This window comes from Nerophis lumbriciformis, linkage group LG09, assembly GCF_033978685.3.
Source record: "Nerophis lumbriciformis linkage group LG09, RoL_Nlum_v2.1, whole genome shotgun sequence".
NCBI lineage: Eukaryota > Metazoa > Chordata > Actinopteri > Syngnathiformes > Syngnathidae > Nerophis > Nerophis lumbriciformis.
In genome coordinates, this window is record NC_084556.2 from 47267098 (window position 1) to 47294734 (window position 27637).

General features: G+C 40.4%; 1 protein-coding gene across 2 annotated transcripts in view; it reads left to right on the forward strand.

Annotated features, from left to right (window-relative positions):
• mybbp1a (MYB binding protein (P160) 1a) overlaps window positions 1-27637 on the forward strand; it is a 67904-nt gene that overhangs the window by 28078 nt on the left and 12189 nt on the right. For both annotated transcript variants that reach the window (XM_061963047.2, XM_061963046.2), the window contains exons 10-24: window positions 45-149; window positions 224-349; window positions 5417-5623; window positions 5694-5802; window positions 5871-5964; window positions 9580-9746; window positions 9819-9905; window positions 9991-10113; window positions 19223-19399; window positions 19493-19650; window positions 21711-21845; window positions 21912-21963; window positions 25493-25624; window positions 25712-25780; window positions 26994-27107. In XM_061963047.2, coding sequence (XP_061819031.1) covers window positions 45-149; window positions 224-349; window positions 5417-5623; window positions 5694-5802; window positions 5871-5964; window positions 9580-9746; window positions 9819-9905; window positions 9991-10113; window positions 19223-19399; window positions 19493-19650; window positions 21711-21845; window positions 21912-21963; window positions 25493-25624; window positions 25712-25780; window positions 26994-27107 — 1855 coding nt within the window. The remainder of the gene's footprint in view (window positions 1-44; window positions 150-223; window positions 350-5416; window positions 5624-5693; window positions 5803-5870; window positions 5965-9579; window positions 9747-9818; window positions 9906-9990; window positions 10114-19222; window positions 19400-19492; window positions 19651-21710; window positions 21846-21911; window positions 21964-25492; window positions 25625-25711; window positions 25781-26993; window positions 27108-27637) is intronic.

A 27637-nucleotide genomic window follows, 5' to 3' on the forward strand; every position in this document is an offset into this window, starting at 1 on the left:
TGTGACCCCAGATGAGACGCCTCACCTCTCACTTCGCTCATCAGGAACGACTCGTCCCGCCTGAGGAAGTGGATCCTGGGTAGGCTGACCTCCATCGTGGACAACCACCAGCTGAAGAAGGACGAGGACACCATCATGGAAGTGGCCAGGTCGGAGACGCAGACTTTTTCCCTCTCCCGTGAAGGAGGACATCATCTTGAGCGCTTTTTTTCTTCTTCTTCAGGTTCATCTTCTTCCACGCCTTCTTCAGCACCAAGAAGGCGAGCGCAGACATTCCGGAGACGGAGGAGACACTCCATGTCCCGCTGGATGCCGCAACCAGAGCAGCGCTGGTCAATTTCTTCTTCGGGTGAGGGCTCTTTAATTTAATGTTCTTATACCGCCGTCTTATTCCTGTGAGATCCCCTAAATGTGTGAATGTTATTGGTCCTGGGGACCTGAAAGGGTCTTATCCATAAATATTTGTTTTCACTTTCAGTGCTTAAGTCTGTAGATCACATTCAGATCTAGAGACTTAGACTTCCTTTATTGTCATTCAAATTTGAACTTTACATGTAGTACAGATAAGAACAAAGTTTTGTTGCATTAGCTCAGGGGTTCCCCAAACTTTTTGACCCCGGGGGCCACATTGGGTTAAAAAAAATGTGGCCAGGGGCCATCTTTTTTAATAATATATATATATATATATATATATATATATATATATATACATATATATATATATATATATATATATATATATATATATATATATATACCGTATTTTCCGCACCATAAGCCGCCCTGGGTTATAAGCCGCGCCTTCAATGAACGGCATATTTCAAAACTTTGTCCACCTATAAGCCGCCCCATGTTATAAGCCGCATCTAACTGCGCTAAAGGGCATGTCAAAAAAACAGTCAGATAGGTCAGTCAAACTTTAATAATATATTAAAAACCAGCGTGATGTGGGCGCGCATGGAGTCGTATATCAACATGGACGGAGCTGCGTGAAAAAAGCCACCCGGCCTCTTCGCGTAAACTTCCCTTAACCACTCGCTCATCTTTCCTTCATCCATCCATCCCTTCGAGTTAGCTTTTATGATGACGCCGGCTGGAAAGGTCTCTTTTGGCAAGGTCTTCCTTTTGAATATCACCATGGGTGGAAGTTTCTGGCCATTAGCATGGCAAGCTAGAACCACAGTGAAGGATGACTTCTCATTCCCTGTGGTGCGAATATTCACCGTACGTGCTCCCGTTGTATCCACAGTGCGGTTCACAGGAATATCAAAAGTCAGTGGAACCTCGTCCATGTTGATAATGTTCTCTGGCCGGATCTTTTTTCCAGCTATCTTGTTTTTACAATATGCACGGAAAGTAGCCAGCTTTTCTTGAAAGTCTTTAGGCAGTTGCTGTGAAATAGTAGTCCGTGTGCGGATGGAGAGATTGCGTCTTTTCATGAACCGGAAACCTGTCGCTTAGTAGGAGCCATTTTGTGGTCTTTACAGATGTAAACACACAAAGGAAATGAAACGTAATATCCGCGCGCTTCTTCTTCTTCTACGGGGGCGGGTGGTTGCTTACAGTAGAAGAAGAAGCGCTTCCTCTTCTATGGGGGCGGGTGCTTACCTTGGCGGTTGCTTGCCGTAGAAGAAGAAAAAAGATGGCGGCTGTTTACCGTAGTTGCGAGACCTAAACTTTATGAAAATGAATCTTAATATTAATCCATATATAAAGCGCACCGGGTTATAAGCCGCACTGTCAGCTTTTGAGTAAATTTGTGGTTTTTAGGTGCGGCTAATAGTGCGGAAAATACGGTGTGTATATATATATATATATATATATATATATATATATATATATATATATATATATATATATATATATATATATATATATATATATATGTCTTAATAAGGTTATCCAAAAAATAGTGCTCGATACAACCCCCCCGTACCAAAAAGCACTTGATGAAAGCGGATACAATTTCTCCCTCACCTATGAACCCACGCCAGGAAACCAACCAAAAAAGAACAGAAAACGAAACAACATCATCTGGTACAACCCCCCATACAGCAAAAACGTCTCAACTAACATTGGCCACAAATTCCTCACTCTGATTGACAAACACTTCCCCAAAGGCAACACACTAAGAAAAGTATTCAACAAGAACAACATTAAATTGAGCTACAGCTGTATGAACAATATACGACAAATTATCTCAAACCACAACAAAACAATTGCAAATGAGCCGTCGGCCCCCGGACAGAGCGACTCCAAAACCAACAAAGGCTGCAACTGCCGCAAGAAACCTGATTGCCCTCTCAACGGGGGGTGCTTACAAACATCAGTTGTTTACCAATCTAAGGTAACACGCAAGGACATTAACACATCCGACACATATGTAGGATTAACCGAGGGAGAGTTTAAAACCAGATGGAACAATCACAAGGCTTCTTTCTGGAACCAAAACCTGCGGAATACCACAGAACTCAGCAAACACATTTGGGACCTCAAAGACAATAATGTTGAATATTCAATAACATGGCAAATTCTTGCATCCAGCACACCTTACAATAGTGGTAATAAAAGATGCAACCTATGCTTGAAAGAGAAACTGTTTATTATATACCGTCCAGACCTGTCATCCCTGAACAAGCGGAGCGAAATTGTATCAGCATGCCGCCACAGACGGAAACACCTCCTAGGTAACACATGAGCCAATCACCACGCCCCTACGCCAGCCTGTACCCACCCACTCTGTGCCCTATACAAACCATGGTATGTGAATGCTTCCATTAAAATCTCCTGATGATTGAGGAACCCCTCATGAAACAGGCCTGTAGAGATGAAGTAGTCTTGTGATTTTTTTTCCCCACACATACATATATATATATATATAGTACAGTACAGTACAGGCCAAAAGTTTGGACACACCTTCTCATTCAATGCGTTTTCTTTATTTTCATCACTATTTAGACTGTAGATTGTCACTGAAGGCATCAAAGCTATGAATGAACACATGTGGAGTTATGTACTTAACAAAAAAAAGGTGGAATAACTGAAAACATGTTTTATATTCTGGTTTCTTCAAAATAGCCACCCTTTGCTCTGATTACTTTTTCACACACTTGGCATTCTCTCCATGAGCTTCAAGAGGTAGTCACCTGAAATGGTTTTCACTTCACGGGTGTGCTTGGAGCTCATCGAGAGAATGCCAAGAGTGTGCAAAGCAGTAATCAGAGCACAGAGTGGCTATTTTGAAGAAACTCGAATATAAAACATGTTTTCAGTCATTTCACCTTTTTTTTTTTTTTGGGGATCTGCATAAATCCTGAAAAGTTGCGCACACCGTAGTCTATAAGCTTCTTCTTTTTCTCTATTTTCTTGTTATGGGACATTCATCCTCCGCTGTTGCCATTTCTAATATAAAGTAGTGTGAAATTCTAACTTATATCTGTCAGTTAACTTGCCATGAAAGCGCTAAAACATACCGGTGTAGTGAGTTTACATTATTCACCCAAGGAACTGTAGTTATTCAGAGAGTTCCGGTCGGACGGGACACATTTTCCGCCTTGTTGTTTCCGAATGAGGAGATGCTGCTTCGTTATTGATTTAAGTAAAGTCTGAATGTCATTAAAACAGTTAGCTCCATCTTTTGACACTTATTGCACTCCCGTCCTTGCACGCTACACCGCTACAACAAAGATGACGGGGGGAAGACGCTACGTAAATAGGACCTGCCCACAAATAATAACATAATAAATAAGACCGACTGTCAGAAAGCGGCTTGGAGATGATCTGTAAAACATAATCTATGCAACATTTTGACCAAAGAATCACCATTACATGTTATGTAGACCACAAGGAAGTGTTTTACATTTAGAAAAAAAATAAGACTCCTTTAATGCGCCCTAAATATGAACATCGACATACTTGCCAACCTTGAGACCTCCGAATTCGGGAGATTGGGGGAGGGGGGGTTAAGGGGGGATGAGGATATTTATAGCTAGAATTCACTTAAATTCAATATATATATATATATATATATATATATATATATATATATATATATATATATATATATATATATATATATATATATGTGTATATATATATATATATATATATATATATATACTGTATGTATATATATATATATATATATATATATATATAGTACAGTACACAGTAATGAAAACACAGTTGTTCTACTAACTGTACTGTACTTGCTGCTTACTTTAAAAAAAACAAAAAAAAACACTTTTCACTATTTGAGTAGCTTTTGTTCTGCCATTTGAGTACTGGCGAGCGATCCGGGAACATATACTTCATGGATTTGTTGAAAACATCCGCAAATGAGAACGGGATGTTTCTTGCAGATATCAGAATAGCCATCTTTGTCTCGGCATATGTTACACCCTCGGGTCTCCATTTAGCAAGGTGGCCCATAATACTGCGTTGCCGCCGCCTTGTGCTTCTCTGACCGTTCATGAGTGACTATATCCATTCGTCCACCGTGTTATGGGTTATAGATAAACCTATGGATAACGGAGACATATATATTAGTCTCCTTTTCAGGTGAGAGAGGACGCCAAAGGCAGTGCCTTTAAGGCACGCCCCCAATATTGTTTGTCCGGCTGGAAATTTTGGACATTACTACTTGCCGTAGTTTTGAAGCAATGCATGATGGGAATCCGGATGTTGTGTGTCAGTGTTTTAACGTGCCGGCTGGAATAAACACACGCTGAGAAATAGCTCCGTGCCTGCCTACTTTATGGGTTATAGATAAACCTATGGATAACGGAGACATATATAATAGTCTCCTTTTCAGGTGAGAGAGGATGCTATAGGCAGTGCCTTTAAGGCACGCCACCAAAATTGTTGTCAGGCTGGAAATCGGGACAAATTCGGGAGAATGGTTGTCCCGGGAGATTTTCGGGAGAGGCACTGAAATTCAGGAGTCTCCCGGGAAATTTGGGAGGGTTTGCAAGTATGTTCTTCGGCAGTGCGCCTTATAATCCGGTGCACTCTATGGTCCGAAAAATACGGTACACTTAACAGGATTTGCACGTATTTCAAAGGGGGAATGCTTGGATAATTTGGTTTTCATGGAAAAAGCGTTGTAAAATAAGAGGCTTATAGTATATCGAAAAATGGCCTTTATTAATGGGAGTCAATGGGGGACAAAAGGGTCCCAGGGAACTCCAGTGTATACTCACTCAATAGCTTGTGCTCAAAATAACGTTGAGATGAATGCCTTTACAACTCCTATTTCATCCCACTAATCTTTAAAATGAACATTCTGTTGCATGATGTCATCTGCTAAGGTAATATGAGGACCCAGAAAGGTCCCAGGTCTCCCCAAGGGAATTAAAAAACAGGAGGTTACCTACAGCCACCAATAAGGTTTTTTTGTGATGTGTGTATGACCCAGACTGCTGATGTCCATGCACAACCTGCCGCTGGCTGACGACACGGCGAAAGAGCAGGCGCCGAACCACAAGCGCACCCTGGGCGTGACGGCGGATGGCACCTTGTGGATCTACCACCTGGTCGAGTTCGCCCAAGTCCTGCTCAGCAAGCCAAAACTTGTGCAGAGCGTCCGGACCTTCAGTCTTGAGGAGAGGCAGGCCTGGGACAGGTGGGAGTGCGTCGGTCTTCACCTGTCCCGTGACCGTAGCAAGTGGTTGAAAGTGGAGCTTTTCTTGCAGCATGCTGGAGTCGGTGGCCAGCCTGAAAAAGAAAGCCAAGAAAGGACACTCCGCTGAGAGCCGCGCCTTCCAGCAACTCTTCCTCTTGGTCGGCCTGCACCTCTTCAAGGTACTTCAAGGCACAGAACACACTTAGGAAGTCCATCCCACAGATTAAGAAAAATATTGTTTGTGCAGGCTCCAGATGACCTCCTGGACATTATGAGGGACCTGCAGAGCTGCGTGGACAAAGCCCAGCAGGCGACCAAGAAGAAGAAGAAGGCGACACAAGGTAAGTCTTATTTTTTGATAGCTGTTGCTTATTTTAACTTTTATTGATATGTGGTACTATTTTATTTATCATATTTGATCATTTAGTTATCATGAACTCTTTTTTTATTGATTTTTTGTTTATCTAAGTTTTATTTATCAAATTTTAAGATTTATTGATATTCAGGGTCGCAATGATTAGTCAACACAGTGGACAAATGTCAACAATAAAATTTGTCGCCGACAATTATCGTGTCGTCATCAATCGTGTTTTTCCGGGCGGAAGCGTGTCCGCACCGCCACTCTCAAAAACATTGCCAGTGATAACATGTAAAATGGGAGAACCTTTCCTCTTATTCGTGTTAAAAACATTAATACCTTGCTCATTTTGCAAAGCGGATCTTGTTTTTATAGCAGTACATCTGTGATACGCAAGCATTTAAAGCGGAGGCAAGATGTCGAACATTTGGAGGGAGGATGCGGACTCAGCCACGGTAAGATTGTTAGCTTGTGCCTTGCTAGCCAGCTAACAAGAGTGAGACGAAGTTGTGTGAAAAATAGATTTAACTATCATTTTAGCCAAAGTCAGCCAGCTAAAATGTGTCTACATTAATTCAAGTACCGTATTTTCCGCACTATTAGCCGCACCTAAAAACCACAAATTTACTCAAAAGCTGACAGTGCGGCTTATAACCCGGTGCGCTTTATATATGGATTAATATTAAGATTCATTTTCATAAAGTTTAGGTCTCGCAACTACGGTAAACAGCCGCCATCTTTTTTCCCCGTAGAAGAGGAAGCGCTTCTTCTTCTACTGTAAGCAACCACCCGCCCCCGTAGAAGAAGAAGAAGCGCGCGGATATTACGTTTCATTTCCTTTGTGTGTTTACATCTGTAAAGACCACAAAATGGCTCCTACTAAGCGACAGGTTTCCGGTTCATGAAAAGACGCAATCTCTCCATCCGCACACGGACTACTATTTCACAGCAACTGCCTAAAGACTTTCAAGAAAAGCTGGCTACTTTCCGTGCATATTGTAAAAACAAGATAGCTGAAAAAAAGATCCGGCCAGAGAACATTATCAACATGGACGAGGTTCCACTGACTTTTGATATTCCTGTGAACCGCACTGTGGATACAACGGGAGCACGTACGGTGAATATTCGCACCACAGGGAATGAGAAGTCATCCTTCACTGTGGTTCTAGCTTGCCATGCTAATGGCCAGAAACTTCCACCCATGGTGATATTCAAAAGGAAGACCTTGCCAAAAGAGACCTTTCCAGCCGGCGTCATCATAAAAGCTAATTCGAAGGGATGGATGGATGAAGAAAAGATGAGCGAGTGGTTAAGGGAAGTTTACGCGAAGAGGCCGGGTGGCTTTTTTCACGCAGCTCCGTCCATGTTGATATACGACTCCATGCGCGCCCACATCACGCTGGTTTTTAACATATTATTAAAGTTTGACTGACCTATCTGACTGTTTTTTTGACATTCCCTTTAGCGCAGTTAGATGCGGCTTATAACACGGGGCGGCTTATAGGTGGACAAAGTTTTGAAATATGCCGTTCATTGAAGGCGCGGCTTATAACCCAGGGCGGCTTATGGTGCGGAAAATACGGTACTTTTAAAGCAAAGTCCATTTGCAATGCTGTAAAAAGGGCACAATAGCAAACTGCGCACACACAGAGACTGACAGGCACCAATGCGGAGGTACCGTAAGGTTAAAAATGCAATCTATGAAATAGCCAACATTTGAAGACTTAATCAAAAATACAATTCTAAACATTGAGTCTATTTAAGTGCTAACACTGCCAAGAGTTAATCAATAGTCAATATACCAGTGTGCAGCTTTTTAAACATCACAAAATGCTTTTCTTTTAGAGGAAGTTTTTGTGTTTTGTAGTTTGTTTTCATTGCTGCGCTTTTAACTGGATTTTTAAATACATAAACAAGGTAAATTTTTCATTTTTATTTTTATTTTTTAGCAATTTGATTTTCTTTTCTTTTAAATTAACAACAATTTAATAGTCATTTTAATTTTTGTAACAGCTGAATGGGCAGCACAGTTACAGTCTAAATAAATATGTATGAATGAATTAGTCGTCTTTGTTGTTAGTAAGCACATGTACATTAAATATGTAAGCTTTATTATCCGACTAATCGTTAATATACTCGTTGATTAATCGACTATCAAAATAATGGCTAGTTGCAGCCCTATTGATATCATTTGTCATTTATTTAACGATTGTTTTATTGATTTATGGATAGATATTTATCATAATTTTGATTATTTAAAATGTTTTCATATTTGTATTTTATTTATTTTTTAATAGATCATTTTATAAATGTATTAATAATTTTGTTGTATTTTTTAAATACTTTTTCTATGTATTTATATTTGTATTTTAACATTTAATTGTTCTTGTTGTATCAGTATGTTTTTATTAATTATTTTATATGTATTGATTTTATTTTTTATTCAATTAATGATTTAGTTTTTTCATTTTATTAACTTGATCATTTTAGATGTTTTGATATTTCATTATTCATTTTATATTTCATATATACTCAATTATTATTCATAGAAATTGATACAAGTGGTAGAAAATGGATGATGGATGGATTTTATTTAATTGATCATTTTATATTTATTGATATTTGATTTTCACTCTATTGATTTTTTTTAATAAACACATGCATAAAATAACTTAAGCTGTATTTAGAAGGCGATGGAAATATTCGGGCCATTAAATATGTGTACGCTTTATTATCCGACTAATCGTTAAGATACTCGTTGATTAATTAATAATCGTTAGTTACAACCCTATTGATATTCTTATTTGTCATTTATTTATCGATTGTTTTGATTTATGGACTATTTAAAATGTTTTAATATTTTTATTATTCTATTTATTTTTTAATAGATGATTTAATAAAATTATTGATATTTTTGTTTAAAAAATAATCTATTTATATTTTTTAACCTTTGATTGATCTTGCAATATCTATTGGAATTTGTATTGATTTTATATGTACTCTATTTTTTTTAATTCAATTGATCATTTTGTTTCATTTTATTATTTTATTACTGCGGTCATTTTAGATGTTTTGATATTTAATTATTACATTTTAATTTTTATATTTCATATATTATATAATCAGTTATTATTTATAGAAATTGATACAAGCAGTAACAAATGGATGGATGGATTTTATTTAATTGATCATTTTATATTTATTGCTATTTGATTTAAATTATTTAGTTGATAATTTTAGCTCTATTGATTTTTTTTTTTAATTGATCATATTAGATGTATTGATATTTTTACTTTATTGATGATTTTAGGTGCATTAATACATTTATTTATTATTTTAGCTGTATTGATATATTTATTAGGCATTCCACGACCAAGCTCCTAAGTCAGCATACTTGTATTTTAAAGCAGCCCCGTCCATTGAAAATAACTGAAATGAATTTAATCTGTACCTGGCGCCCCACAACACCACCATTTTAACATGCAACAGGCTGTTTAAAAAGATAAAGCTAACTTTTAGAAAACAAATATTGTTTGAAAACAATACAATAGCACAAACTATTGTCATGAAATGATCACAATCATTTTCCTGGTCGTAGCCAGCAAGCAGGAGGAGGAGGCGGAGCCAGAGTGGGTGGAGGTGCTGGTGGACATCCTGCTCTCCCTCCTCTCTCAGCCGAGCCGACACATTAGGCAGGTGTGCAAGACCGTCTTCACCTCCATCTGCCCCCACGTCAACGCCGCCGCCCTCACCGCCATCTTGGATGTAAGTAACAACCTGGCATGAAAACATTTGATTTTGGCTTTACTTAAATAAGCATTTGGGCGGTCGGCGTAGGTCCTGGACCCGGACAGAGACAGCATGGAGGAAGGCACCGTAGTCGTTGTGGAGGACAGCAAGAAAGCTGACAAAGATGAAGAGATGGTGCTTGATTCTTTTCTAAAAATGTTGTCATTCAGCCTGTGTGCGCCTTTCATTTGTTTTATTTTTTTTACAAAACCTCTGCTAGGATGAGGAGTCTGACACGTCAGATGATGACTCAGAGGAGGAGGATGAAGAGATGGAGGAGCAGGAGGTGGACCAAAATTTCAAAATGGACTTGATGAAGGTGTTGCAGAAGAACAATGCTCTGGTTAGTTTTGTTCACATTTACTCCACAGTGGGGCGCCATAACCTCTCGGGGTATTTTAAAAGTCAACTAGTCAGCAATTAGTTACACATGTTTAAATACGCACATTGTCAAAAGCTATTTAAGTATATTGCAACGAAAGAAACCTAAATTATCTAAACTAACCTAAATTAATAGCAGTTTGTTCATAGTTAACTCAAAATTTATCGTGATTAATTGCAGATAGGTATAATTTTTCATCATTAATAAGTGTACCCTAGACCAGGCCTGGGCAATTATTTTGACTCGGGGGGTGCCAAATTTAGAGAAAAAAATGTGTCTGGGGGCCAGTATAGCTGATTTTTAGGAACACTAATACAAAACCTCACAATAATGTCTCAATTAGAGATGTCCCGATCCAGGTTTTTGCACTTCCGATCCGATACCGATATTGTTTTTGCACTTCCGATCCGATACCGATACTGACCGATACCGATACTGGCCTATCGGAGCATGTATTAAAGTTTAAAAGTTATTTAGCCTACTTAGTTGTCAGAATCATGTTGAAAAGGGTTTTAGTACTCTTGATAACAACTAGCCAGCTGAATTAGGGGAGTTTGAATAATACCGTATTTTCCGCACCATAAGGCGCCCTGGGTTAAAAGCCGCGCCTTCAATGAACGGCATATTTCAAAACTTTGTCCACCTATAAGCCGCCCGGTGTTGTAAGCCGCATCTAACTGCGCTAAAGGAATGTCAAAAAAACAGTCAGATAGGTCAGTCAAACTTTAATAATATATTAAAAACCAGCGTTCTAACAACTCTGTTCACTCCCAAAATGTACGCAAATGTGCAATCACAAACATAGTAAAATTCAAAATAGTGCAGAGCAATAGCAACATAATGTTGCTCGAACGTTAATGTCACAACACACAAAATAAACATAGCGCTCACTTTCTGAAGTTATTCTTCATTCATAAATCCCTCGAATTATTCTCCTTCGTTGTCCGAATTGAAAAGTTGGGCGAATGTGAGATCCAAAATGTTGTCTGGCGCTGTCTCCGTCTCCCTGTCTTGGTGAACGTCACGTGTGTTCGCCTTCTGTCATCCACTGTTCCCACGCAGTTAGCAGTCTAGCTTCGAATGCCCTGTTGACACCAATATCTAGCGGCTGGAGGTCTTTTGTCAATCCACCCGGAATGACGGCGAGTATTGAATTACCGTATTTTCCGCACCATTAGCCGCACCTAAAAACCACAAATTTACTCAAAAGCTGACAGTGCGGCTTTTAACCCGGTGCGCTTTATATATGGATAAATATTAAGATTCATTTTCATAAAGTTTCGATCTCGCAACTTAGGTAAACAGCCGCCATCTTTTTTCCCGGTAGAACAGGAAGCGCTTCTTCTTCTACGCAAGCAACCGCCAAGGTAAGCACCCGCCCCCATAGAACAGGAAGCGCTTCTTCTTCTACTGTAAGCAACCACCCACCCCCGGAAGAAGAAGGAAAAACGCGTGGATATCACCGTACGTTTCATTTCCTGTTTACATCTGTAAAGACCACAAAATGGCTCCTACTAAGCGACAAGGATCCGGTTCATGAAAAGACGCAATCTCTCCATCCGCACACGGATTACTACCGTATTTCACAGCAACTGATATTCCTGTGAACCGCACTGTGGAACGGGAGCACGTACGGTGAATATTCGCACCACAGGGAATGAGAAGTCATCCTTCACTGTGGTTCTAGCTTGCCATGCTAACTTCCACCCATGGTGATATTCAAAAGGAAGACCTTGCCAAAAGAGACCTTTCCAGCCGGCGTCATCATAAAAGCTAACTCGAAGGGATGGATGAAGAAAAGATGAGCGAGTGGTTAAGGTAAGTTTAAGTTTACGCGAAGAGGCCGGGTGGCTTTTTTCACGCAGCTCTGTCCATGTTGATATACGTATGTTTGTGATTGCACATTTGCGTACATTTTGGGAGTGAACAGAGTTGTTAGAACGCTGGTTTTTAATATATTATTAAAGTTTGACTGACCTATCTGACTGTTTTTTTGACATTCCTTTAGCGCAGTTAGATGCGGCTTACAACACGGGGCGGCTTATTGGTGGACAAAGTTTTGAAATATGCCGTTCATTGAAGGCGCGGCTTTTAACCCAGGGCGCCTTATGGTGCGGAAAATACGGTAAGCGCGTAAGCGTGTCTCTTAATGTGATGTTATGAGCTAGCAAATATAACAACTACACTACCCAGCATGCAACGATAGTGACGAGCATGCGCGGTAGCCCTGAGAAGCGTTGTTGTATGCTGGCAGTTAGAATGTGGTTATGAGCACGCTGTGAGTAAATGTTGAGAACTCAGTTAACACGCCTCGTCTGCATTATTTATAATTAGACAGACAACACACTTAATAGGAGCCATTTTGGGGTCTTTACATAAACACACAAATAGAAATGAAACGTCACATATCCCAGCATGCACCGCGCGCTTCTTCGTCATCCACTGTTCCCACGCAGTTAGCAGTCTAGCTTCGAATGCCCTGTTGACACCAATATGTAGCGGCTGGAGGTCTTTTGTCAATCCACCCGGAATGACGGCGAGTATTGAATTAAGCGCGTAAGCGTGTCTCTTAATGTGATGTTATGAGCTAGCAAATTAACAACTACACTACCCAGCATGCAACGATAGTGACGAGCATGCGCGGTAGCCCTGAGAAGCGTTGTATGCTGGCAGTTAGAATGTGGTTATGAGCACGCTGTGAGTAAACGTTGAGAACTCAGTTAACACGCCTCGTCTGCATTATTTATAATTAGACAGACAACACACTTAATAGGAGCCATTTTGGGGTCTTTACATAAACACACAAATGGAAATGAAACGTCACATATCCCAGCATGCACCGCGCACTTCTTCTACGGGGAAAAAAGATGGCGGCTGTTTACCGAAGTTGCGAGACCGATACTTTATGAAAATGAATCTTAATATTTATCCATATATAAAGCGCACCGGGTTATAAGGCGCACTGTCAGCTTTTAAGAAAATTTGTGGTTTTTAGGTGCGCCTTATAGTGCGGAAAATACGGTACACAATGGTTGGTAACAAGAAACTGACCTGTTTATTCAAGGATAAACACAAAATAGACTAAATTATACATGACAAACAGAAATGGCATCATTGAAACTAGGGCTGGGCGATATGGCCTTTTTTAATATTGCGATATTTTAAGGCCATATCGCGATACACAATATATATCTCGATATTTTGCCTTAGCCTTGAATGAACACTTGATGCATATAATCACAGCAGTATGATGATTCTATGTGTCTACATTAAAACATTCTTCTTCATACTGCATTAATATATGCTACTTTTAAACTTTCATGCAGAGAGGGAAATCACAACTAAAAAAAAAAAATCACTATTTTTTTCACACGGTGTTGATGTGGAAATGTTTGCCTCGGCATTTTGATGGTGTGGGCGTGTGGCACCGAATGGAGATTAGTGTCTCGACAGACGTTACAATATTTGAACAATGATGACGAAAACTGTTTTCTCTGTCGTGTCCGTGTGTCGAAAATTGTTATGCGCTTATTTTTTTATTAGATTTTGTGCGTGGCATAGATTTGCCGTGCGCAGAGGACGCTTGAGCAGGCGCGCACCTTAGCGGCTGCGCTAGCATCACAGCTAACGTTAGCCATGCTGCTACCTCGCTCTCTGCTGGGAGAGGACGTATACATATGTGACGTATGACGTGACAGTATGTGACGTATGACGTGACAGTATGTGACGTATGACGTGACAGTATGTGACGTATGACGTGACGGTATGTGACGTGTGTAAGAAGGTGCGCTCGCTGTCTGTAAGAGGGAGACACGGGAAAGAGTGAGAAGAGCGTGTAATGCCAGCAGCTAAAAGCAACTGCGTGAGAATCCACAGACCTGTGGATGTGTTGAAGGTGTGCTGGAAAATGCGGAACGGAAATTAGGGAGCAGCAGAAAAGTGGAATGTATTATTTAAATCGGTGCGTTGGAAAACACGGACCGGTGTTTTTTTTAATCTGGATCGGCATTTTCCCATGCCTTGCCGATACGCATTTTTTTGCAAATATCTGCGGCCGATCCGATCCAAATATCGGATTAGGACATCCCTAGTCTCAATGCTAGAAACGTTATGACAGACCACCTCAAAAAAACGGAATGGAATTTTAAGTTTTGTTACTGAAAGAGACACCCAGAATGTACATTAAAATAAAGAATATGGGATTTACAATAGTAACTATGAACGATAAAACACTGAATATTGACAACAAATGAACTTCACACCCACTCTCGATCGACATATTTTACAGTCAAGCGAAACGCAACAAAAATGCAACCAACACTGCAAAATATGAACACGAAGGGTAAAAAAAAAAAACACGCCCTACAATCTGATATATCACTAAGCTTTAGAACTTTGCTATAAAAATCTCCTTCTGTGTCTGTCCTGACACCCATATTTCAGGCTAGCCGCTCTGGAAACACTCTGTGGAAACGCTCCCCACCCACAGTGCTTGGCGCCTCGTCTGAGCTGCTGTGACGTAGATTACCATAGTACCGTATTTTCCGCACTATAAGGCGCACCGGATTATTAGCCGCACCTTCTATGAATTACATATTTCATAATTTTGTCCACCAATAAGCCGCCCCGGACTATAAGCCGCGCCTACGCTGCGCTAAAGTGAATGTCAAAAAAAACGCTGCGCTAAAGTGAATGTCAAAAAAACAGTCAGATAGTTCAGTCAAACTTTAATAATATATTGAAAACCAGCGTTCTAACAACTCTGTCCCAAAATGTACGCAAATGTGCAATCACAAACATAGTAAAATTCAAAATGGTGTAGAGCAATAAATAGCAACATAATGTTGCTCGAACGTTAATGTCACAACACACAAAATAAACATAGCGCTCACCTTCTGAAGTTATTCTTCATTCGTAAATCCTTCGAATTCTTCGTCTTCGGTGTCCGAATTGAAAAGTTGCGCAAGCGTGGGATCCAAAAATGGCCGGCTCCGCCTCGTCGAAGTCATCGGATTCAGTGTCGCTGTTGTTGTGCAGCAGTTCTGTGAATCCTGCCTTCCGGAAAGCTCGGACCACAGTTGTGACCGAAACTATCTGCCCAGGCATTTACGATCCACTGGCAGATGTTGGCGTATGTCGACCGGCGCTATCTGCCCGTCTTAGTGAAGGTGTGTTCGCCTTCGGAGCTGTGTGAAAAAAGCCACCCGGCCTTTTCGCGTAAACTTCCCTTAACCACTCGCTCATCTTTTCTTCATCCATCCATCCCTTCGAGTTAGCTTTTATGATGACGCCGGCTGGAAAGGTCTCTTTTGGATGGGTGGAAGTTAGCATGGCAAGCTAGAACCACAGTGAAGGATGACTCCTCATTCCCTGTGGTGCGAATATTCACCGTACGTGCTCCCGTTCCACAGTGCAGTTCACAGGAATATCAGTTGCTGTGAAATACGGTAGTAATCCGTGTGCGGATGGAGAGATTGCGTCTTTTTATGATCCGGATCCTTGTCGCGTAGTAGGAGCCATTTTGTGGTCTTTACAGATGTAAACAGGAAATGAAACGTACGGTGATATCCGCGCGTTTTTTCTTCTTCTTCCGGGGGCGGGTGAAGCGCTTCCTGTTCTATGGGGGCGGGTGAAGCGCTTCCTGTTCTATGGGGGCGGGTGCTTTCCTTGGCGGTTGCTTGCGTAGAAGAAGAAGCGCTTCCTGTTCTACCGGGAAAAAAGATGGCGGCTGTTTACCGAAGTTGCGAGATCGAAACTTTATGAAAATTAATCGTAATAAAGCGCACCGGGTTATAAGGCGCACTGTTAGCTTTTGAGAAAATTTGTGGTTTTTAGGTGCGCCTTATAGTGCGGAAAATACGGTAACTAATATATCATGCAAAAGCGCAGATTCCAACCATTGAAATACTTTGTATGGTTCAAGACTTAGTCATTTGAAAACATCACTGCACATCATAATGGCAGCTACAATTTCCATCTTAAAGGAGAACATTATCACCAGACCTATGTAAGCGTCAATACATACCTTGATGTTGCAGAAAAAAGACCTTTTTTTTTTTTAACCGATTTCCGAACTCTAAATGGGTGAATTTTGGCGAATTAAACGCCTTTCTATTATTCGCTCTCGGGAAGCAATCCGCCATTTTCTCACTTTCGTCGGTGTGTTGTCGGAGGGTGTAACAACACGAACAGGGACGGATTCAAGTTGCACCAGTGGCCCAAAGATGCGAAAGTGGCAAGAAATTGGACGAAATTTGTTCAAAATACGAGGCTGTGGGGAAAGCCGACGAAATGGTCAGTCGTTTGTTCCGCACACTTTACCGACGAAAGCTATGCTACGACAGAGATGGCAAGAATGTGTGGATATCCTGCGACACTCAAAGCAGATGCTGACATCAACTCCAAAACTGGACAGATCAGCTTTCAGGAAAAGAGAGCGGATGAGGGTATGTCTACAGGATATATTAATTGATGAAAACTTTATTCATTACTCGCGGTTTTACGTAAATTATTATACATAAACTGTTTACCAATAATTTAGCTTAAAAACATTTATTTTTTTCAATCATTCAAGTACATTCAGGTAGTCTTGTGTAATGCAGTATTTTGTCTATTTAGGTATGGTTAACCTGAGTGCTGAAATCGTGGAAAAATATATGTTCTTAGCGCGCCTGAAATGGGCTGTCTGCACTCTCAAAGTGCATGTTGTTGCCAAATGTATTTCATATGCTGTAAACCTAGTTCATAGTTGTTAGTTTCCTTTAATGCCAAACAAACACATACCAATCGTTGGTTAGAAGGCGATTGCAGAATTTGTCCTCGCTTTCTCCCGTGTCGCTGGCTGTCGTGTCGTTTTCGTCGGTTTCACTTGCATACGGTTCAAACCGATATGGCTCAATAGCTTCAGTTTCTTCTTCAATTTCGTTTTCGCTACCTGCCTCCACACTACAACCATCCGTTTCAATACATGCGTAATCTGTTGAATCGCTTAAGCCGCTGAAATCCGAGTCTGAATCCGAGCTAATGTCGCTATAGCTTGCTGTTCTTTCCGCCATGTTTGTTTGTGTTGGCTTCACTATGTGACGTCACAGGAAAATGGACGGGTGTATATAACGATGGTTAAAATCAGGCACTTTGAAGCTTTTTTTAGGGATATTGCGTGATGGGTAAAATTTTGAAAAAAACTTCGAAAAATAAAATAAGCCACTGGGAACTGATTTTTAATGGTTTTAACCCTTCTGAAATTGTGATAATGTTCCCCTTTAAAGATTAAAAAAAAATTGGGGGGAATGCCGGCGACCCCAAAAGGGACAAGCGGTAGAAAATGGATGAATGGATGTCCGGCGGGCCAGATTGGAAAGCTTAACGGGCCGCATGTGGCCTCCGGGCCTTAATTTGCTCAGGTCTGCCCTAGACAGATCATTTTCACGGGGTCTGCAGGGGGCTATCTCAGCTGTAATCTGTGATATTTCTACCTGATTAAATGCTTCTGATGTACTGTACATTACATGTTTTACAAGGTAATGGTTTTCATATTGCTGCATGACAATGTTTTAACCTTCTCTATTAATTAATAAAATGTAATATTGAGCCTGCTAATCATTCTGTAATTGAGGACTCCACCAGAACATGTTGTAAAAATAATTTACACAATATTTCAGCCAGCCCGAAAAAGTAAGCAGAGGTAGAAAGTATAAAAAGTAATAAGACTAATATTGCACACATTATGACTCAAATCTGTTTTATCTTGTAATGTCAGTGGGCGTCATTATATTGCATGACATTATTTTTTTAATTTTTTTTTAATTAAATCAACATAGAAAAAAAACACACGATACACTTTCAACTAGTGCATCAACCCAAAAAAAAAAACCTCCCTCCCCCATTCACACTCATACACACCCACTCACACAAAAGGGGTTGTTTCTTTCTGCTATCAATATTCTGGTTCCCACAACATGGACAACACTTCTGCAAGGGACACAACACAGTCCCTGAAGCACACTTGATTGTTTGTGCTGCTGGTCCACTAACATTTTCATTTAATTACTATTTTTTTTCTTTCTTTTTTTCCCTCCCTTATGTAATTATTTTTATATTGTTTTACTTTCCTTTTTATCCAAGAAAATATTTATTTATCTTATCTATAAAAAAAAATTAAAAAAAGGAAAGAAAGGACCTTATCTTCACCAGACCTGGTTGTAAATGAAATTAGCTTCGTTTGACATTATTTACATGAAGGAAGAAAGGTGTAAACATGAACATTTAGCATCCTGTTTACTTGAACATATCTTTTTATATTAGTATGTAGTAGGCAATACTACAAATGTTATAGGGACAGCATTGGTGATATTTTTTTTATAGGAGTAATATGAAAATAGTAATAGAATTGATCATATACTATATAGAAAAATCGATATATGGATCGATCTGTTAAAAAGTTAGCAGCCTACTTAACTATTTAGGTGCTTATATTTACCCAAGATTTCATAGTGGAACATTCTTTCTTATAAAAATAGATGTCCTCATTTAAGTGTGTAATTAACATATGTGCATGTTAGACACTACATAATAACAAAACTGTCTATACATTTTAACTGTCGGTTAGAGGGCTACAGCTATTGATTATTGTATTAAGTAATCTGTGGATTAGGTTGTTTGAATAATCAAGTAACACTTTCTAGCCTCATCTAATCACTTTGAAATGGTCACTAAACCTCTCTCCCGTCGTCTTTGGGCCTTTTGCTCTCTTTCCACCTTATTGTTTTTCACTCCCAGCACTTCGCTGTTCCCACCACACACAGGCCACATCACTCGCAGTACAAGCAGCATCACCAACAGGTGCACCGCTCACATGTGTCTTGTGGAAACAGATTTTCACTCATTAAATGAATCTTCAAGGACACAATAGAAATCAAAGCTTCTTTCTAATCGAACGAATCGTTGCAGCCCGAGTTAACAGTGGGTGTGTGCGCGCATGAAAGCCAGACATATGCCAAAGCAAGAGGGGGCGCTACGACCATATTTGTTACACGTTTTTTTAAAGCGTTTTCTTAAAACGTGCATTCAGGCCAGAGAGGAGGATGGCAGCGACGATGACGACGACTTGGACGACGACTCCATGATGAAACTGGACAAGAGTCTCTCGGCGCTCTTCTCGGAGCAGAAGAAAAAGATGCAGGCCAAGAAAGACGAGAAGAGCAAGCTGCAGAAGGAGAAGACGCTTGTGCGCGACTTCAAGATCAAGGTACTCTGTTTGTCAACTGCTAGCTCAGCATATTTTAGTACAGCAAGCATCATGTCCGTGAAGCTGAAACAAGAAACCCTCCTGCTGTTGTAGGTGTTGGACCTGGTGGAGGTGTTTGTCTCCCGGCAGGCCGGAAGTCCTCTGGTTCTTGGCCTGGTGCAGCCTCTGCTGTCAATCATCCACCGAGGGATGAACTCAGGCAGCGAGCAGCAGGAGCAGGAGTTCCTCCGCAGGGCCGCCGACATCTTCAAGTAAGTCTAGCACGTGTGCGCCTGTTAGAGATGCGCGGTTTGCGGACACAACCGCGGAGTCCGCGGATTATCTGGGGTTCGGGCGGTTGAAATAAAAAAAAATTAGATTTTATCCGCGGGTCGGGTCGGGCGGTTGAAATAAAAAAAAATTAGATTTTAAATAGATTCAGGCGGGTGGCAGTTAAACCAATTCGGAAATATATATACATAGTTAAATGTTGTTACCCACATACGAAAAACGAGCAGGCACCTGCAGCATATGCCACAACAGAAGAAGAAGAAAAAAAGAGATGGACACTTTTACGGAGCGGAGAAGGGACGCCTCGCCGGGGTCCGGGACCGAGGCCCCTTCCCCCGAGAGGGCCCCACCGGGAGCCGTAGCTGAGGTGATCCGCGAGAAGGACCCGACGCACGTCCAGGGTCACCACCGCGCCCACCGCACCGACACCCCGCCTCGTCCGCCTTCGCCGCGGCCGGCGTCACGCGCAGCAGGTAAGCAGCTTACCTGCCCGCCACCCCCGTGGCCGGGGGCTCATAACAGGGGTCACTCCGCGCGCTCCGCCCGCGCAGCTTACCTGCCGCGACGAGTAGGATGGCCGCCGCGGTGCGCGCTGAAGCCTCGGGCGCGAGCCCGGGTGGAGCCGCCGCGGGTGCGAGGGACATCGCACCTCCACGCGCTTGGAGGTGCGCTCAGCGCGACTCCCAGATGATTGCGAACTGGTGTGCGTCTGGGCCGTGACAGCGTGGCACGCAAATGTCTCTGCTGCATTGGATCAGTCTCCTTTCTTTAACAGGCAAAAGCTTTATAACCTCACTAATGCCTTGCATCGTCTATATTAGATATATAACAACGGGCGGGTGCGGGCGGATGCGCTTCTGATTAAATATTAGGTCGGGTGGATGGCGGATGGTTGACGACTTTCTGATGCGGTTGCGGATGAAATAATTGCCTATCCGCGCATCTCTAGCGCCTGTGCACTTGGCCCCTTTAAAATGATAATTATAATTAGAGATGTCCGATAATATCGGACTGCCGATATTATCGGCCGATAAATGCTTTAAAACGTAATATCGGAAATTATCGGTATCTGTTTCAAAAAGTAAAATTTATGGCTTTTTAAAACGCCGCTGTACGGAGCGGTAGGTACACGGACGTAGGGACAACTGCGTCTCCCAGTCATACTTGCCAACCCTCACGATTTTCCCGGGAGACTCCCCAATTTCAGTGCCCCTCCCGAAAATCTCCCGGGGCAACCATTCTCCCCAATTTCCCCCCGATTTCCACCCAGACAACAACATTAGGGGCGTGCCTTAAAGGCACTGCCTTTGCGTGACGGCCCAGCCACATAATATCTACGGCTTTTCACACACACAAGCGAATGCAAATCATACTTGGTCAACAGCCATACAGGTCACACTGGCGGTGGCCATATAAACAACTTTAACACTGTTACAAATATGCGCCACACTGTGAACCCACACCAAACAAGAATGACAAACACATTTCGGGAGAACATCCGCACCGTAACACAACATGAACACACAGAACAAATACCCAGAACCCCTTGCAGCACTAACTCTTTTGGGACGCTGCAATATACACCCCCCCGCTACCACCTCCCCCCCAAAACCCTCAACCCCGCCCCCTCCCAATCCCGCCCACCTCAACCTCCTTATGCTCTCTCAAGGAGAGCATGTCCCAAATTCCAAGCTGCTGTTTTGAGGCATGTTAAAAAAAATTATGCAAATAATTATGCACTTTGTAACTTCAATAATAAATATGGCAGTGCCATGTTGGCATTTTTTTCCATAACTTGAGTTGATTTATTTTGGAAAACCTTGTTATATTGTTTAATGCATCCAGCGGGGTATCACAACATAATTAAGCATAATAATGTGTTAATTACACGACTGTATATATCGGTATCGGTTGATATCGGAATCGGTAATTAAGAGTTGGACAATATCGGATATCGGCAAAAAAGCCATTATCGGACATCTCTAATTATAATACTGAACTAAAGCATGTGTCATTTCTTCTGACCTTGTTTGATGTTCAGAAACCAGCTGTGCAGATCCAAGGTGTACTGCAAGACCGCCGACGACAGACAGGGGGAGCTCCACGACCTGCTGGAGAAGCTGATGGAGAAAACGCAGAAGTTGGCAGACTCCTCCGTCTGCCTCTACTACTTTAGGTACAACTTCATACCGGTCTTCATTTCCCTCATCAGGTGATTCTTATCTCTCTGCCTTGTTTCCAGCGCCTCTGTCTACCTGATCAAAGTGCTGCGAGGAGCGCCTGCTGACGCTGACGTATGTTCACTGCACTGCATTCATTTTGGGAACAGATGAATAGAGTTACATTTTTGCTAATTGCAGAGCATTGTGAACATGATGAGGTGAAAATAGAGCTGGACCATTACAGCAAAAATAACAATCATGATGTCCGATAATGGCTTTTTTGCCGATATTCCGATATTGTCCAACTCTTAATTACAGATTCCGATATCAACCGATACCAAAATATGCAGTCGTGGAATCAACACATTATTATGCCTAATTTTGTTGTGATGCCCCGCTGGATGCATTAAACAATGTAACAAGGTTTTCCAAAATAAATCAACTCAAGTTATGGAAAAAAATGCCAACATGGGACTGCCATATTTATTATTGAAGTCACAAAGTGCATTATTTTTTTTAGCATGTGCTAGCGTCATTACATCACGATGGCACGCACAAATATGCATGAAAACACTACTACAGACCTCACACATGGGACGGTTTAGTAAGTATAAACCGTTTTAGTTACATTGTAAAACTTAAAAACCTTGCCTGGTATGATGAATGAAGAATCCATACGAGTAGAAACGCTATGGACAACTAAAAGCCGCCTCAACGGCACTCTACTTTCGGTTTGAAAGCATTAAATGGAAGGACACTGCAGCACCTGCAGTGAGTGAACTCGTCCAGAACAATAAAACACCTTCTCAGTATATTTGCTTGGTTGTTTTTTTTAAACTATTTAATTATGACCATCAGCGAAGAAAACCCATTAATTAGCCACACCGCTTTATAAGCCGCAGGGTTCAACATGTAGGAAAAAAGTTGCTGGATTTACGGTAATAACACGACATGAGTATTTATTGTACCACCAAAACTCAACTTTAAAAATAATTAAAAATAACAATTGGATGTAAATTAGTAATGACTAAACAAGTTAAGAAAAATAATAGTACCAACAATACATTTAAATAACAATAGCAATATAAAAAAATTTAATTAAATTTTTCCGTTTAATTTTTTAAAATTCCGGTCTTTTCCTTTTACACTTATTTTACCACCGAGTGTGTGCTTTTTGTGTCAAATTATAATATGTTTGTTAATTAAATGCAAAAATCCAATTTTGAGCAGCATTTAAAAGTATAATAATTGTGTAAATAACGATCAATAACACGATTATTCATTGATTTAAAAGCACAAGTATTTATTGCCCCACCAAAACTTTAAAATATAATTAAAAAAAACCTAGAAAAAAAATAAATAAATAATAATAGTAACAACAATAAATTAAAATAATAGCAAAAAAACGCTTTTCTTTCCGTTTAATTTTTAGGGGAATTCCATATTACACTTTTTACACTTATTTTACCACCATATATTGTGTGCTTTTTGTGTCATTAATAACATTTAATAAAATGTTTAATTGAGTGCAAAGACCCTCACATTTATTGGTGCAATACATCTTTGGACAATTTTGACCAGTATTTTAAGTCAAGGCAAAATAATTGTGTAAACGTATTAAGTGACTGCTGTCCTGTTTGTACGTTGATCTTACATCCATGATGTCGTTCACAACAACACAAGCAGATGAGATGTGTTGTTAGCTTTAGCGTCATTGTTAGTAATCGCTGTTTCAAGTTGCCGTCTGGACATTGTTTAGTTCAGGACGTGTTTCAGGGATGAATGAGCGATACTGGACACATTGTTTTCCCAAACAACTGTTCCTTCTCCTCAAAATGACAACATTTCATTCATATTTATGTCAATTTCCCTGATATTCTGCGTTTAACAGCGGATTCTGTTTTATTGGCCAAATCTATGAGTCCATCTGCGGTTATGTTAACGTGGAAATGCCTTATTATTTTGGTTGGCTTTACTGATTATTGATTGGTAGCAACTATGTTGAGATCCCCAACTTTGTAGACATGCTTTTTTTTCACTCATTCGCTTCTCATCCATTTCATCGTGACAAGCTCAGGAAACTGAATGCTTGTTGGCGTTTCTTTTGTTTTTAATGAGTAAGAAGCCAAAATGGTTATTAAAAGTTTGATCAATAGTCAAGCCCTAGGTGAAAGGTCACAATTGATTGCAAACAATTTTGTCGTCTTTTGCCAATGTGGCTGGGAATAATACATTGGGTCATAAACATTGCTGATAAAACACCAAAGTAAAGACAAAGCTGTTAAAGGGGAACATTATCACAATTTCAGAATGGTTAAAACCATTAAAAATCAGTTCCCAGTGGCTAATTATATTTTTCGAAGTTTTAAAAAAAATGTTACCTATCACGCAATATCCCTAAAAAAAGCTTCAAAGTGCCTGATTTTAACCATCGTTATAAACACCCGTCCATTTTCCTGTGACGTCACATAGTGAAGCCAACACAAACAAACATGGCGGAAAGAACAGCAAGCTATAGCGACATTAGCTCGGATTCAGACTCGGATTTCAGCGGCTTAAGCGATTCAACAGATTACGAATGTATTGAAACGGATGGTTGTAGTGTGGAGGCAGGTAGCGAAAACGAAATTGAAGAAGAAACTGAAGCTATTGAGCCATATCGGTTTGAACCGTATGCAAGCGAAACCGACGAAAACGACACGACAGCCAGCGACACGGGAGAAAGCGAGGACGAATTCGGCGATCGCCTTCTAACCAACGATTGGTATGTGTTTGTTTGGCATTAAAGGAAACTAACAACTATGAACTAGGTTTACAGCATATGAAATACATTTGGCAACAACATGCACTTTGAGAGTGCAGACAGCCCAATTTTCATCAATTAATATATTCTGTAGACATTCCCTCATCCGTGCTCTTTTCCTGAAAGCTGATCTGTCCAGTTTTGGAGTTGATGTCAGCAGGCCAGGGAAGCTAGGGTCGATTGGGGGTTTAGCTCGCTCGTCTGCGGGAACAAACTGCCGCCATTGCTTGCCGTGCTACCGAGGTCCTTTGTCCCTGAATTGCTCACACACTCCGGCAGATTCAATGGGGGTCTGGCGGCAGATTTCTTTGACTTTATCGTTGGAAATGCATCTGCTTTGAGTGTCGCAGGATATCCACACATTCTTGCCATCTCTGTCGTAGCATAGCTTTCGTCGGTAAAGTGTGCGGAACAAACGTCCAATTTCTTGCCACTTTCGCATCTTTGGGCCACTGGTGCAACTTGAATCCGTCCCTGTTCGTGTTGTTACACCCTCCGACAACACACCGACGAGGCATGGTGTCTCCAAGGTACGGAAAACAGTCGAAAAAACGGAAAATAACAGAGCTGATTTGACTCGGTGTTTGAGAAAATGGCGGATTGCTTCCCGATGTGACGTCACGTTGTGACGTCATCGCTCCGAGAGCGAATATTAGAAAGGCGTTTAATTCGCCAAAATTCACCCATTTAGAGTTAGGAAATCGGTTAAAAAAATATATGGTCTTTTTTTCTGCAACATCAAGGTATATATTGACGCTTACATAGGTCTGGTGATAATGTTCTCTTTTAAAAACTATGCGGTACATCATCACTGCAATAACCACCATAGCAATAAAGTAAAAACCCTCTGTGTTTTAGACACGGTTCATGGGCAATGTGGACGTGGAGAAGGTCTCTGCCATCATCAGGGGGGCGCTGGGCTCCTTCATGAGTCGCAGGAAGAGCGCGCTGACCGGCCAGATGTTCGCCGACTTGTTCAACAGGTTCCCGGTGAGCGAGCGCGCCGTCACCATGCTGACCGATGTCGCCACCCTTTCGGCGCTCATTAATCCAAATTTGTGTGTGTGTTACTGGCAGGTTTTGTGTGTCAACCTGTTAGATGCGACTGTACAAAACATCACAACAGGAGTAAGAGAGCACCAGCAGGTAATGTTTGCTATCATTTCATACTTTTACTCTTTTCATGGGGTTCTGTTATGCAAAACCAACTTTTAATACCTGTTCGCACTTGACTTTGTGTGTTTGGGGTCCCCATAAGTCAGAAAAATGTTATATGAAAAATAAATACAATTAACCAAACTACAACATGGCTGATGACACAGTCGAAGGGGGCGTGGCACGTAAATAGTAGCGCCCACAAAAGGGCGCTTTCTGAAGAGTCAGAAAGCAGCTTGAATACGGTCTGTAAGACATGATGTATGCAAAATGTTGACCAAAGAACCACCATTACATGTTATGAAGACCACAAGAAAGTGTTTTCAATGTAGAAAAAAAGTCGTCGCATGATCATATTGTATCTATTTCATTCATTGTCTCCTGCTTACAAGGAAACTCGTTTCTACTACTATTTTCTTCTGCATGCAAAATAATTGAATGAATGCAAAACATTGTATTCAAACCAAGTGGAAAAAATATATTTATTTGTACTGTAAATACATGTATGTAGATAAAAAAAAATGTACTCAAAAAGTTGATGAAATATTAGACTAGTAATCGTGGACTTTGAATGCATCGCTGTGAACAGAAATGAAAGGACATACGTTAAAATACATGATTCTAAAGTGTTTTGATTGAAATCAGCAAACTATAAAAAGAATACAATACATTTATTGACAATACAAAATTAGAAGGCTCTTAATGTACTTTACTAATTCTAGTCTATGGTTGATGTTAGCACAGGGGAAAAATGCAACCCTTGCATTGAACCTACACTATTTTTCATTTTACAAAGTATATATTTTATACTTTTATCATAGCTCTATTGTCATTCTAAGCGTTAACAGTGCACTTCGAATTTGTTGATCAACGCATTTAAATTTGGACAGTTCTTCTCGACTAATAATAATCAAATGAAGGGCATGGAAATTTAATTAAAGCATATTTCTACGGTATGTTGATTCGTGACTAGTATATGTCTTGCTGTGAAGTATACACCTAGAGTAATGTATACTTGTCTTTGTTGTATGTTTAGAGAGCTAACAACTTAATTTCTAGTGGTTGAATACCGTACATCTATTGGTGATACTTGGACAAGTCACCGGAGACTTTTACTTTGGAAAACCATTGCACTCTCTTGGCTGCTTCATGCAGGACTGTATTGTATTGTAGCGTGTTAAAGTGTGCGTGTGCGTGCCTGCAGGGCCAGGCGTGTGTTTTGGTGCTGCGGGCCATGCAGAACAAGGAAGTGCAGCAACTGATGAGCGGCGCTCCGTGGGTGGCGTTCTGCACCAAGGTGGTGGCTCAGCTGGTTGTGGTGAGTTATTATTATTATTGTGACTCCTAAAGAAACACTGAAACCTTTGGATTGTTTTTCACTTCTTGTCTAAACACTATAGAAATTACTCCAAAAACTACTGTATTATTTTTAAAATGTTATTAACAGACTATATTTAAAGCGACAACATACTTTATATATACAAACTTAAAACAACATTATACTTTATATATGTATATACACATTTAAGACAAAATACCTTATTTTTACATACTTAAAACAACATTATTTATACACACTTAAAACATTTTATTTTATTTATCTATACACACATTAAAGACAACATACTTTATTTTTACATACTTAAAACAACATTATTTTTACACACTTAAAACATTTTATACATATATATATATATATATATATATATATATATATATATATATATATATATACATACATACACACACACACACACACTTAAAACAATATTATACTTTACATATACACATTTCAGACAACAGTTTATTTTACATACGTAAAACATTTTATTATTTATACATACAGTA